At 40.4% G+C, this 15,571-nt stretch overlaps 1 protein-coding gene across 3 annotated transcripts in view; it reads left to right on the plus strand.

Annotated features, from left to right (window-relative positions):
• BRINP2 (BMP/retinoic acid inducible neural specific 2) overlaps positions 1 to 15,571 on the plus strand; it is a 165,930-nt gene that overhangs the window by 88,709 nt on the left and 61,650 nt on the right. For all 3 annotated transcript variants that reach the window (XM_043964037.1, XM_043964038.1, XM_043964039.1), the window contains one exon: positions 3,381 to 3,751. In XM_043964037.1, coding sequence (XP_043819972.1) covers positions 3,459 to 3,751 — 293 coding nt within the window. In that variant the 5' untranslated portion in view covers positions 3,381 to 3,458. The remainder of the gene's footprint in view (positions 1 to 3,380; positions 3,752 to 15,571) is intronic.

The raw sequence follows: 15,571 nt of genomic DNA on the forward strand, positions 1-15,571 counted from the left end.
TAGAGTAAAAAGATGCAGCCTTGATTAAGGTCATTAGTTGCCATTAGAAATTGAAATTCTTTGTATTTCTTCAGGTGAGTTTGAATTTCTCATGTTTAGCATTTCAAATTAAGAAACCAAGGTCAGCCAACCTTTTCAAGTGCTGACTGCACCTAGGCACATAAAAGTTCACTTAATGAAAAGATCAGTTTAGGGACTAGAAATGTAAAGAAATGCCCAATCTCTACATGTGCTAATTGTTCTGCTCTGTTTGTTAGCAGTATGCATATATCATAAAGAGATTAACATTTACATACAATTTCTTCAGCCTCATAAAGTGAAAGGTTCACAAGAGGAACAAACAGCATGAATACTTGCTGAGAATAAGTGAGCAACTACATAAAACCTGAGTTCTATGCCCATCAACCCCCAAACTTGCTTTTTTAAAAAAAGAAATTAGTTCTAGCAATTTCTTGAGGGGGTGGGGGAAGAGTGGAGGGAAAAAGCTCATTAAAACATCTTGTTTCTATATGAGTTACGCTCCCCAACAAATACCCCAGTAAACCCTTAAAAATACCTTCTCCCAAACCTTTTAGATTTTTTGGCTATTAACAGAAAGGTGGGATCGTGTGGACAGTATGGTAACAACCTGACTATTCTATTTAACCAGAGTTTTGCAGCTATTTCACATAGATTTTACTCATATATTGTGGACACATACATATGTATGTGCATACATGAATATATGTGTAGCTTTCTCAACTGTTTACCTCACTTCAGTCCAATTCAATTCAAACACATGTTCATAGATACATATATATGTATTTTGTACATATGTGCATACATTTTATATATATGCATATACATGCATAATGCATACACATACACACATGTATTATATACAGATATGTCTTCAAGTACTTATATACTTGAAGCCATCTTATATCTTCTTCTTTTGGCACTGCTTTCTTCACTTGGTCTCACTTCTTCCAGGTCTTCCATATTCATGGGAATTCTCCATTTTCATCCTTCCTTACAGCAGTAATGGAATGCACTGCCTTCATTCTACTCCTCTTCTGTAATATCTAGCCATTGCCCAGTTGTTAGGCACATAGTTTGTTTCTAGCTTTTTGTTATCACAAATAATGTCACTAGAAACATTTTTGGACAGATGGGCCTTTTCTCCTAGCGATAGGTTTTTACAGAAACTTTTAAAACAGATTTGAAAAGTATCTGTCTTATGAAGAGATTTTTGGTCTGACTGTCTTCAGCTCCAGAGGAAAACTGATGAAGTGGAAAATATATTATTCCAAGGCCAGGTTTTTGTTTCTTCCCCTTCTGAGGGGCAGTAAGCACTGAATGAAGCATTCTTCATTTGCTGTGCTCAGCAAATTTAGCTTAACAATCAAAACCATTTGATCCTGAAACTTGTCTTCTTCCATTCATTATGCTGTGAATAAGTATCATTACTAAGAAATAATAATGTTATTCCATTAAATGTTATATAACCTATTTCTTCTAAAAACTTCATTAAAACACCTTGCCCTTTGCTTTATTACTCTTAACTAAGTCTTTGATAGGTGGATACTTTGGTATATTTTGGTGGACTTGTGATTTCATCAGTGTAGGTAGTCTCATTCTTTTACTCAATGTAGTCTTTCTCTACCTTTTCAACCTTTTAATTCAAATCAATTCAATCCAATCTAATCCATTCCAACCCAACCCAATTCAATTCAATAAGTATTTATTCAGTGACTACTCTATGCCAATCACTGTGCTAGATGCTAGGGGTACAATGACCAGTATGGAATAGTCAACAAGCATTTATTACATAATGACTATGTTCCAAGAACTGTGCAAACATGAAGAATACAAGTACAAACAGTCTCTGCCCTGAGGTAGGTTACATTCTAATGGAAGAAATCAGTGAATAAAAGGAAAAAAAATGGGGTAGACACCCTGCACTGGGTGCTGGGGGGGAATGGTAGAATAAGTTTGGGGTACAACCTGGAGAAAAATGAAGACATGGCACCTTTCTTAAATAGAAATTTTTGGAGCATTAATCCAATCAGAGAGAGAAGCCTTAGGCATGGAGAATATTTGTATGGTATCCATTTCAGTACCTTAGTGAACTTCCAGGCTGAAGAGGTTTCTGGGATGCTGGAGAAAGCCTAGAGTTCAGTCTGGAGAGGAAGCCAATTTCCCTGCTCAAGAAGCCTACTTTTTACTAATGAGATACTACAAGTACATAGATATGTATAACACAAAGAAAATTGAGGGCAGAGAGTGAGGGAGACAGTACTAACAACTTAGGGCATCAGCAAAGGCTCCATGGAGGAGGTAACATCTGAATTAAAAAAAAAAATCCTCCATATATGATCAAGACAACATGATGGAAGCCTTCCATAGACTCTCTCATGTCCAATACATGACTGGACAAATTCATTCCTTGGTTATACAAATCAAAAAGTCAATCAAAACATTGTTTATTCAGGAACTCGCATTCTCTCAAAGAATTCCAGCTATCTATTAGTAGGGCATCATCTAACAAGCTAATTCAAACTAAGGTAGCATTTTAATATGGTAATTCCTCTAAAAGTTTCACATTTGTAAAAAGATTTAAAAAGTTAACCTTAAAAGAATGATTTGCCAATGGTGAAATTTTTGGCATTGAAATACGTTTTCCTAGTGCCCAGGTGACTGACTGCCTATCCTGACTTTTCTTGTTATTGTTCATTCATTCAGTCCTGTCTGACTCTTTATGACCCCATGGACCATAGTACTTCAGGGCCTTCTATCCTCCACTGTCTTCCAAAGTCTGTCCAAGCTTATGACTCTTGTTTCCATGTCACCATCCCACCTTTGCCTGAATCTAAAACTAACCCTAACCTTATATCTTGAAAGGTACTGGGGTAGGTTCAAGCTGGCTCCCAGGTGTTGGCATCTCAAAACTCCTGAGTATGGCCCATTTGATTAATTCTGAGATTGGGACATGTCCAGAACCTCTGATATTGTCATCTTCATTGAATTAGTAAGCTTCTCAGGCATTTACTATGTGCTAGGCACTATGGAGGCTTGAGTCGAGGTCTTCCTAACTATTGATCCCTAGAGAGATGGAATGATTTCTCCATGATTATTTAGCCAATTAATGTGAAGCCAGTATTGCCTTTCACTATTTTATAGTTCAATTTCCCCATGTGGAAACTATTTAAAAACATAATTCATAATAAAAGTTCATATTTTTTCTAAATTAAAATGAATCAGAAAAGGGACATGCAAAGTGGGTTCAGCCTAATTCAGGGTATTACTTGAGTACCTGTGGGTGGTGGGGAAGGTGGCAATTATTGCACAAATTGAAGGAAGGGTCACCACGCTGACATCACCTCTCTGTATTCTTCTAGTTCCAGGGGCCCTGGAGGAACAGCGCTGACGGGGAGAGTGTGTCGAGAGAATGAAGAAGCCAACCGCCCAGGAGAAGCATGAGGCGGCAGTGCAGCGTTAGGTTTAAGGGGCTCCGGCTGGCGATCCCATGGGCGACGCTGCTGGCACTATGTCTTCCCAGCTGGGTCTTTGCCACCACTGCCATTGCTGCTGCTGCTGCTGCTGCCGCCGCCGCTGCTGTTGTGGCCCCTGAGCAACATGCCTCTTTGGCTGGTCAGCCCCCTTTGGATTGGCTGCTCACTGACCGCGGGCCATTTCACCGTGCTCAGGAGTATGCTGACTTCATGGAACGTTACCGTCAAGGCTTCACCACCAGGTACAGGATTTACAGGTGAGAGATGTCTTTATCTGATAAGAACTCAGCATCCCTGACTACTTGACATGGGCTAGCCCCTCCATTACCCAAGGCCCAGACCTACAGCAAAAGCTAGGCAAGCCCTGCTCCTGAATACCTTCAGAGAACACTAGAGGTGAAAGTGAGGGAGGACATAAGGCAGAGAGAATACACCCACTGTATTTTTGTTGTGTTTTGTTTAAAAAAAATACATACACACCAAAAAAAGAAAAAAAAAACCTGCTGATGTCTCCTGGGGAACTTGGCAAAAGAGTTTCTATTTATAGGCCATGCTGCTTATAAACCGAAGACAAATCATGCGGTATGGAGTCAGCATGGAGTCAGCGTGTGGCCCAGGATGCAGCAGGAGGTCAGAGTCAAATGCGGGGGCCAGGTTTTAACTAATGGGTTGAATCTTTTTATGAGTGGTAATCACTTACACATGCAAATAAGGAGAAGGGCAGCCCAACCTCCTGATTCAGAGACCCAGCCGAGCTCTGCAGGGGACAGAAGGGCACCTGTCCTCCCCCCTGACAAAGTTGCTTTTTCTGACAGTTAGCAGTTTTCTCCTCTACCCCTGATCTCTTAGAACATCAGAGCTGAAGGTCAAATGTGAGACATGCCTGGCTCTTCTTCTGAAGTCATATGTTCCCAGGATGAATGGACCAATGCTTGTCCACACCCAGGTCCTGACCAGATGTTCCACAGCACCATTCAGGGTACTTCAAAAGCATGGACAATGCACCAATCTTCCCTTTACCCCTCTCCCTCCCTCCCTCCATCCCTCCGTGTCTCTCTCTCTCTCTCTCTCTCTCTCTCTCTCTCTCTCTCTCTCTCTCTCTCTCTCTCTCTCTCTTTCTCTCTTCTCCTCTCCCTCTATAACTCCCTCACCTTATCCCTCTCCCTACCCTTTCTTTAAATTATCTTGGAGGGGCAGCTAGATGGCACAGTGGTTAAAGCACCGGCCCTGAATTCAGGAGTACCTGAATTCAAATCCAGCCTCAGACACTTGACACCTACTAGCTGTGTGACCCTGGGCAAGTCACTTAACCCCCATTGCCTACCAAAACAAAAAATTATCTTGGGAGATTTTTGATGACTTTAAAACATGAGTTATTTTGGTTAACACAAGGGCTATGAGAGCTGAGGACAGAAGTATGTAGCACAGGAATACTTCAAAGCAAAAAAAAAAATGGTGGCCAGATGTTTTGCATAGGGGGCAACTTACCAATTTCTTAGAATCCCCTTTCTCATAACACATTAAGAGAAAAAGCTAGACATTGGTTTCGCTGATACCCAACTAGGTCAGAGGTACTGAGAAACAAGTTTGCCAAGATCTCCATGTTGGTAGTCCATATGCACGCCTGGAAAAGTATACTTCTAAGCTTCTTTGACTACAAGTGTTCCCAAATCCCATTCGGCTCACAACTTACCATGATGCCTGTCATATAGTAGGTGCTTAAAATTCCTTGTTGGTTCATTGACTGACTGATTGGGTCAGTCATAGAGAAGGAGTTTTTCTCATTTTATGAATTTCAATATCCCTGTTCCCAGATTGTTGCTCTGCTATTTCAGTAGTGTTTGATTCTTCATGACCACATTTGGGGTTTTCTTGGTACCAGATTGATTTGCTATTTCCTTCTTCAGTTCATTTTACAGATGAAGAAATGGAGGCAAACTGGGTTAAGTGACTTGCCTAGGGTTGCACAGCTAGTAAGTGTCTGGGGCCAGATTTGAACATAAGAATATGAGTTTTTATGAGTTCTACTGGACCACATAGATGCTTTCTGCAAAAAGGCTATACTGGATAGGGATAGGGATTAATTAAATGAGTTGATTCATTATTTAAATTCTTCCCAGTCTAAAGGCCAGATTCCCTTCAAAGACAACTGAGCCTTCCTATTTTGTACAACTAAAATAGAATAAGTGCATGTCTAAACAGGAGAGCAAGCCCTCCTCCCCACTTTGTTACCTAGATACATGAAACTTGATTTTGCTCCCCAAATCCAAAAGATAGAGTGGTGAACAAGTCTTTTTTATGACTCTTTCCTTAACTGAAGGATTCATGTTAATCATAGAATTTCTTTCTATGAGCCTCTTTGATTGCTTTTAAAAATAAGCTATGATTTTGTTGCACAATTCACCACTCACACAACCTTTTAGAAACCCATTTACTGTGTAAAACGATTAGCAAAGCAAGAGTTGGAGTATGTGACAGGACTTCCCATCACCATCATTTAGTTTCCCTTTTCTTTTCAGTACAATTTCCCCCTTTTCCTCCTGCCCACCTACCCAGCCTTTCTGGCATTTCTCATACCCGGTGGCCTGGTGATGAGGCAGTAGCTTACAACCAGCCATGGGGAATGGTCCATAATCACATCTGTACACTTAACCCATCTAGCAGATGGTAACAGCTTTGGGATCACTTAAAGTGATAAGCTCTCACAGCATCATGAAGATAGAAAAGGAATCATTTTTGTAGTGATGACCTAATACATTCTGGAAGTTGAAATTTCTATCATTAAGGAAACCAGTGTGACTCTGGGTAACCACTGAAGCTGTTTGAGTACCCTTCCAGAAAAACTCATTTGCTTTGTCTTTCTTCCAACTTAGGTCTGTTTCTACCTAACACAGTCCTTTGGGTGTTTTGCTCAATTCTGGAACTGAGTTACTTGGTGAGAACTAGAAACCACTCCCAAAAGAACATTACAATACTTTAGAATCAGCTCCTAGTCTGTGCCCTTTTTTCCCAGAAAGTATATTGTCAAATCTCATAAAGGGGAAAATGAGAAAGAGTGGAATACATCAGCAAGTGGTTTATGACGTGATGTTTGGATCTTGGCAGAGCTAGCTACTCCCTGGCAGGTGAGCCTTTTATTTATTGGATTAGAGAATCCCCCCCCCCCAAAAAAAAAGAAATGTCAAGAGAACATAATCAGATTGCATCAACATGCCCTACCTTGATTTTACACAACACTTGGGGAACGAAAAATAAAGTAATTCAACTGGACGGTACAGATGAAAAGCAGCCACTTACACACAATATAAGAGAGAGACTAACATTCCTTCCTCACTGATTGAACAAAACACTTGTTGTTCAGTGAACTGTGGGAAGCTTCAAGAGTTTTGAAAACAAAACCCTGAGTGCCCCCTGATTGCCATTTAGGAGCAGAGTCATTTTAGAGGCATCAAGCAGCCTTTGACTATTAACAGTGGCAGGATGTGTAAGGTAGTGGAAAGTGGTGCTTACTATCCAATATATCTGCCTTGTCCTTTTGTGCTTACCCAAGACTAGTAAAGCTAAGACACCTTTGGTGTTACTGGTCCCATCATGTGCTAGGCATAAAGTACCCTTAAAAGAAATCCAGGGTGAAATTCCTGTTTAAATTCCATATTCAGTAAAGAAAGGGACTTCTCCATGACACCCTTCTCTCTTCTCTTCCCTCTCCTTCCTTCCCCTTCTCTCCCCTCTGATTTATTTCTTAATTTTTCAGTGAACAGAAATATACTTTTTCTCCCTCTTACCCACCTTCACTGGGAAAAAATGTAGATACTCAAGCAAAAACCCAATTGATCAGGTCCAAATATTTAAACACATAAATGCATATACACCTATGTATATAGACACACAGTATATATGTATGATGTATTATGTATGTATGTATTGTGTGTATGTGTGTATATACACGCACATCCACATTTATGTGTTTTTCATTTTAAACCCTGAATCCATTGATGTGTTTCAATTTCCCCATTCCCAAGTGCTTGCCCCTCTTCCATACCACTGCCCACAAAAGGCTGCACTGTGTGAGTCCATCCAGATTAAGATTAAACATTTCAATTCTACGCAGTCCCCAGCTTCAGCTCTCTACAAATGGTGAAGCTATGTCTTTGGGATGTTAGCTCCCTCTCTGGAGTAGACTCATCACTTGTCACAGCTCAGAGAAGCTACCAGAAGGAGCAAGAGGGATGCCAATATATTAGGCTGCTACAGTTCCCACTTTCATCCATTAAAGTTGCTGTTTACTAAAAGGAGCTGGCCCTCCAGCTACAAATGCTTCAAGGGCAGAGGATGTGTCTGTCCCTGATGCACTGTTTCCATTTCCCAGGATAGAATGAAATTTGCTTCTTTAGGATGTATACCTTGAGTTCAACAGGCTCTTCAGTGAAGTGTGTTTATCTGAGTGGTTTTGGGATTCCTGGCCTGATTTTATAGCAACTTTTCAAATTTGTACCTATCAATCTCTCATAATCCACCCTAGATCCCCAATCCTCTGATCCAAGAACCCAGCAAGCTTCAGAGGCATGGACTCATCTTGTTAGACAGCATATTATTATTTTTAAGGGATCCGTTCATGGTCTCACTTCCATCATCTGCCCTAGCGCCTAGTAGGCTACTCTGCCCATGACAGAACCTCAAGAAACAATTGCTAAGAAGCCATATGAGGCAAATGAAAAGCCAAGGTCAAGAGAATTCAAGTGGACCTTTCTTCAAGGTCAGAAAACCACCCAGAGCTGCAGCCAGCAATAGTGCTCAGGTCTCCCCACTGGCAGTCTTGTGCTCATTACTCTAGACCGTGACACTTCCCTTCAGCTGGTAAGTGCATCTTCATCATAACACGCAACCTAATCAGGCACCTAAATTGAGCTGATGCAAATGTAAATATGGTTTCTCAAAGCACTCTGGCGGCAATGTTCCATTCTCTCTTTGCTACAAATCAAAGTAATGAGCAGTCTTTTTTTTAATTTCTTTTTTTTATTAAGGTTTTAATAGAGAGACAATCATGAGAGGGGGAAAAATCTAACCCACTATGATAAAACACTTAAAACTAGGAAAGAATAAATTAAAATTTAGAGATGGGAAGAGGCTGAAACCATATAGAATGATAGATATAATATTGCAGTTGAGAGGAATGCAAGGTTAGTGCTTAGTCAGTCCAAGGAATTGGCCCCAAGTCAAAGCTATCTCCCTTTCCACCGCTTTCTGAAAAAGAAGCATTTGTAGGTGAGCTAGAAGTCTTTATGGGGAAAAAAGACCATAACAGGAAAAGAATCACAAAAATAGGACAGAACAATCCAGGTAAGGATTCAGTCTGGGAGAAGCAAAATGAAAGCATAGAAACTTAAACCATGAGGATTATGGGTTATGAATGTAGCTGGTTTTGACTAAGGAAGGTTATTGGTCAAGGACCTTTGGAATTAGAGAGTATAGGGAAAGATGTTGACATTAGGTCATAGATGCAGAGCCAGAAGGGGCATTAAAGGTCATTTAGTTCTAAGAGAAACGATTATTTCTTTTTCATATTAATAGCCAATTATTAAAAATTGGCGAGACCCCAGCCTTCTTTTTTCCTTATACTGTTTCCTTGTCCAATCTCTCTAGGACAAGGCTGATGGAACATAGGATTAATATTCTCTTCTTTATGGGTATTACTACTCCACCCAACTAGCTCAGGTTTGGGTGAGGGATGATTCTTGATCTAGATTTCCCAAGACTGGGGGTGGTCTGGTTATAGGGATATTCTGTCTAAGAGTGACATGATGTCACTCATCCCCTCATTGTAGTAAGCTCATTTCTCTCTGTAAAGTCCACCTCTCATTAATTGTTAACCAATCAGAGTTAATTGCCACCCTCATAAACACCCCTTTTTCAAGGGCATATAATGGTGAACTCACTGCCATGGTTGTCTTTGGCATTCAAGAGTGCCACTGACCTTTTATTAAAAATAATAGGGCAGCTAGGTGGCACAGTGGATAAGGCACCAGCCTTTGATTCAGGCACCAGCCTTGGATTCAGGAGGGCCTGAGTTTAAACCCAGTATCAGACACTTACTAGCTGTGTGACTCTGGGCAAGTCACTTAACCCCCATTGCCCTGGGGAAAAAAATAATAGCATTATTAATAAAATGACTAATTACCCAGAAATTGTCTCCTGAGCTTTTTAGATGTCACAGCTAAAAACCCCTCCTTTTACAAATGAGGAAATAGAGGTTGGGAGAGATTTTCCACAGTCCACAGGCAGGATAATGGCAGATATTGAACCAAAGTCCTTAGACTCAAAATCCAGGGCTCTGATAGCAAGAACAGAGGTCTATTCCTTTAGAAAGAAGAATGTATGGAGATATACTATAAAGCAAGTAAAGGCATTACAGAAGCCTGGATGGAAGGAGAGATAGGGGGAAAAAACCAACAACAAAACTAAGTCAAGGATTTGATAATGCTGAATGCCAGGGAGCTGAAGAGGAGAACAAGGACTGTAAGGGCAGGGGAGTAGAGAGGGCTTAAGGGGAATGGTGAGGAGAATTAGGAGAAAGATGTTGTAGACACAAGAGAGAGGTTAGGGGTGGCAGGGTAGCTTTGGGAGATGCTGGTGAAGTCATAGGAACATGGTCAAACAGATGAAGTCCTGGGAACAGATGAGGTTACTTTGGAGAGAATTTGAAAGCAGAAAAGGCAAGAGGGCTCAGAAGAAGCCTGAGGGAGTACCCCTGGGAGTGGGAAAGATGAGGAAGCAGACAGGGAGATGGAAACCATCGCAGAAGGAGGAACCTCACAGCTGATTTAAAATCTGGGCCACAACTCACCCACGAACAAATGCTTTCTGGGGATAAACAGCTTACCTTGAAAGAAAGGCACCATTTCCAATTAGAGTTCACAATCCACATAAATATGAAAAGCCATTTAAATCTTTCAGAGTAAATCCCACTGATTTCCTAGGTGTTCACTGCATCCATTGAGGAGTGGAGAGAGAGAGAGAGAGAGAGAGAGACAGAGAGAGAGAGAGAGAGACAGAGAGAGATAGAGAGAGACAGAGACAGAGACAGAGACAGACAGACAGAGAGACACAGACAGACAGAGAGACAGAGAGACAGACACACAGAGACAGAGATAGAGACACAGAGAGACAGCGACACAGAGACAGAGAGAGACAGAGACACAGAAACAGAGAGACAAAGAGAGACACAGAGAGACAGACAGAGACCAAGATAGAGACAGAGACAGACACAGAGAGACAGAAGCACAGAGGGGGAAGGGAAGGAAAGAGGGAAGAAGGGAAAGACGAAAACAGAGGAGCAGGAGGGAAAGGGAAACAGAAAGAGAAATACAGAGAGGGGAGAGAGGGAGAGATGGAAGGAGGGAGGGAGGGGGAGAGGGAGCACAGGCATTATTCTGTTAGAAAGATATTGTGAAAGATGGTGAGACGATTACATTTTGGTTACATGGGAGAAGGAAGGGAGAAGCTTAACTCATCTTGGGACAGAATTATATGACTTTGAAACTAGTAAAGCTGCCGGGCTAGGAGATATGTATTGGCTTATGCTCTGGGTTTGTGGCTTGGCAAAGGAGGCATTGATTGGAATAGAAAGAAAGGAGCTATGTACAAAGCCCAGGGATGTAGGCAGAAACACAATGAGAAAATCCAGGAATCCCTTATTTACCTAAGTTTCAGTATATGCTGCATAGAGCTGAAAGCCTACATGACTAGCCAGAACTCTACCTGACTGTTTCATCTAGCAACCTTGGTAAGTTTTCCATCGAAGTCTACCATAAGTCCACTAGAAACATCCATTGGTTTTATGGTAATGAAAGCAATAACTGGAGGAAAGCGTGGTGATGTTAAGCTTTTAACCCTGAGCCCAGACAGTGTTTCCCAAAGGTACCGATGGCGAGGTGGAAGAGAGGTGAGATAACAATATGTCACACTTAGTACAACCATGAATTCAGTCCACTATTTAGGTGAATATAAAAAAGTCTCACTTTACAACTACGATATTAATAACCAATGTTTTATATTGTGGTTTACAAATTTTTAAAGGATTTTACATAGATTGTTTCATTTGAGCCTTACAACAATTATGGAAGATAGGTACTGTGGATATTATTGTCTCCATTTTATAGATGAAGAAACTGAGGCTTACCCATGGCCACATATCTAGTGAGTGTTATAGGTGGACTTTGAATCTAGGTGTTCCTGGCTGCAGGGCCAAGGTTCAATATAATATAGCATGACACCTCTTCTACAGTCTACTTTGCTATAAAATAGAATTACATATGAGGTGAACCTATCATGGGCTTGATCTATAAGGAAGGCCCAATAGACTGTAAGCTCCTTGAGGGCAGGGACCCTTTCTATTATTGACTTTGGGGGGGTGAGGCAAAGTGATTTGCCCAAGGTCACACAACTAGTTAAGTGTCAAGTGTCTGAGGCTGGATTTGAACTCAGGTCCTCCTGAATCCAGGGCCAGTGCTTGATCCACTGCACCACCTAGCTGCCACTATTATTGACTTTATATCCCTATCATAGGGCCTGACATATACTAGGTGTTTAATGAATGTGTCGGACTGAATAGAGGATATAGAGGATTTAACTATCAAATTGTCCCCAAACATTTTATATGTAAAGCAACATGAACTAGAAGAGCTACAGTATGGATGTTGATAATAAGATTATAGTGAGACTTGTATGATACCATTGCAATCCAGAATTATTCTTTTCTGACCACCTCAGAAAATAGTAGTAGTTAGTAGTAAATAGCTTTGATATAATATTCTAAGTACTTTACTAAGTGCTTTAAAAATATTATCTCGGGGCGGCTAGGTGGCGCAGTGGATAAAGCACTGGCCCTGGATTCAGGAGGACCTGAGTTCAAATTCGGCCTCAGACACTTAACACTTACTAGCTGTGTGACCCTGGGCAAGTCACTTAACCCCAATTGCCTCACTAAAAAAAAATATATATATATATATATATATATATATATATATATATATATATATATAAAAAATCTCATTTGATCCTCACAATAAACCTGGGAGGTAGGTGTTGTTATGATCTCTATTTTATAATTGAGGAAACAGGCAAATAGAGATCAAGTGACTTGCCTAGGGTCACACAGCTAGTAAGTGTCTGAGAGGAGATTTGAACTCAGGAAAAGGACTCTTCTTGAATCCAGGCTTGGCACTCTATCCACTGTGCTATGTAGCTATTACACTGTTTCAAAAAATGATTATACATCATTTTTCACACATGTGGTGAGGCAGTATATAAAGTGAATTTGGGGTCTGGACAGAATAAAGTCAAAAGAAGATTGAGGGGGCAGCTAGGTGGCGCAGTGGATAAAGCACTGGCCTTGGATTCAGGAGGACCTGAGTTCAAATCCAGCCTCAGACACTTGACACTTAACTAGCTGTGTGACCCTGGGCAAGTCACTTAACCCTCATTGCCCTGCCCCAAAAAACCAAACAAACAAAAAGAAGATTGAAAGGGTCAAACATCACCCTTGACACCTACTGACTTGATAAGCCTAGGCAAATCTCTTAACTTATCAGTGCCCCTAGACCACTTTCCAAGGCTGCAAGGTACATGCAAATTGTTGATCTATCTCAGAGGAGAGAATTTCCACGTGAGGAATTACATAAATAGGAAAATTAACATTGTCAGATCTTTCTCTGGCAAAAAAAGAAAAAAGAAACACCCCAAAACTATAATACATGTAAGCATATACTTCCCATTAATAGCTTTAAAATGCCATTTGCCACCTAATAATGTCTAAAAATTATAAGACTGTGTGACTCTGATTTATAGAATTTATTTACGGTCTGTCAAAGAAACATTTATTGTATACCTGCTGTGTGTAGAGCATTGTACTAGGCAATGTGGATGTATAAGCGAGTACAAATGGAGTAAAAGACAGGGCCCCCTTGGTCTTCCTTGACTTTTGGATCTAGTCAAGGAGAAAATGTATACTCACAATACACACATATATGCAAATACATGTGTGTACAGACACACACATATTTGCATGTATGTATATACACATGTTCAAATACACATGTGTATACTCATATATCCATATGCATTTGTATATATCCATACATTATGAGTAAATAGTGTATATAGCATATATACAATATATACAAACACATGTGTGTACATATGTATGCACAAACATATATGCATACAAGTATAAGTGTATATGCACGTGTGGGTATTTGAATATGTGTATATAAGTGTATTATATGTATATGCATATATGCACATGCACATGCACATGTATATATACACATGTGTATTTTGCATATATGTATGTGTATATTGTCTCCTTCACTATACACTAAATTATGCAAACACAATACATACACATGCATACATGCATGTGCACATGTATACGTACACATGTACACATGCACACATGTATTTGTGTATATGTGTTCAACTAATACTTGAGTATATAGACATAGTTCTTTTCTGCCAAGTTGGAAATTTACTACTGTGCTTTCAGTCCCAGGATCCATATATGAAATAGCTCATCGAATACATCCATACTTGAAAAGATCTTTGACTTCCATCAGCAAGACTGATTTTGGACTTCCACCCTTCCAACACCTCCTACCTAAGTGGACAGTCTTTCTTCATTGCTGCGGTCAGTCCCCATTTCTAGAATGCACTCTTTCCTCAACTTTTCTCATTAGAATTTTTAGCTTCTTTCCATAATAGTAATAACTGACATTCACATAGCCCTTGAAGGTTGGCATTATGATTTATATACATTATCTTATTTGCTCATCATGATGACCCTGTGAGGTAAGGATGGCAGTTGTCAGTATCTCCATTTTATAGATAAGAAATGGAAGTTCGGTGAGCTCGAGTGACATGTTTGTGGTTACACAGGCCGGGGGGTCACAAAGAGTCGGACATGACTGAAATGACTGAACAACAGCATCAGCAGCAACAGCAAAAATGTCAGAGACAGGATTCCAGCTTAAGTCTTCCCTGACTTCCAACCTAGCATGTTATCCATGACCCTGCATGGCTTCTCAACAGTCTAAAATTTAATCCCTGAAGTTAAAATTAAGGGGGAAAAATGAACATGTCATGAAGGAAGAGGGGCCCAGGAGGGTGGAGAGATGAAGGAAGGAATGGGTTTTGTTTTCAGATGCGATTTGGTAGAGAGATCAAAAGTCAGCCAGGCAGAGAGATATAGGATTAATCTTTGCTTCAGAAAATAATTAATTTTATTCATGAATGAACTGCTACTGTTAGCAGGATGTGTCTGGAGGGGTGGGAGCCTCTTCTTATGGCCTGTGAAGACCACCACAAGGAAGTTTTAGCCTCTATACTCTCTATACTGTCTACGCTCGAGACCAGTGTTTGTCATTTAAAACCTCACTCATTTTCTCACTGTGCATCTCCCATGTCACCTTTTAAAATATATGGCTCTTTCTCCTGTAGACATTTCTGCCCCACCTCCCTGCAGCCTTTTGTGAGCCCTTTTCCTCACAGTGTCTCTTTTGACATCAGTTGAAAATTCAAGGGAGGACTGAGGAGAAAAAAAGAACCCCTTCCCCCATAGGTTCTATGGAAGGTTAAAAAGACCCACCTCATAAACTTAGGGATCACCAACAAGCCAATCCAGGAAAACTTGACCTGAGATGACAGATTCATCAGTTTTTAGAGCTGAAAAAATGACCTTAGAGGTAATCAATTCCACTGCCTTCATTTTACAGAGGAAACCGAATCCTATAGTGGCTAAGAAGTCAATGAGTATTCATTAAGTCCCTTCCTTGTTCCAGGTTTTGGTAATACAAAGACTGGAGTGAAAGAGAATGCAGGCTTCCTGAGGGCAGGGACTATCAGAGGATACAACATGTATACACTTATGAGAAAGTAAGTGATGGATTTGGAGTCAGGAAGACCGGAGTTCAAATCCTACCAAATACGCTTGCTTGATAGGTATTGACATTTAACCTCCATTTGCCTCATTTGTACTGTAGAAATAATAAAATACCATATACCTCACAGTGTCAAATAAGATA

Source organism: Dromiciops gliroides, chromosome 4 (assembly GCF_019393635.1).
Source record: "Dromiciops gliroides isolate mDroGli1 chromosome 4, mDroGli1.pri, whole genome shotgun sequence".
NCBI classification, from domain to species: Eukaryota; Metazoa; Chordata; class Mammalia; order Microbiotheria; family Microbiotheriidae; genus Dromiciops; species Dromiciops gliroides.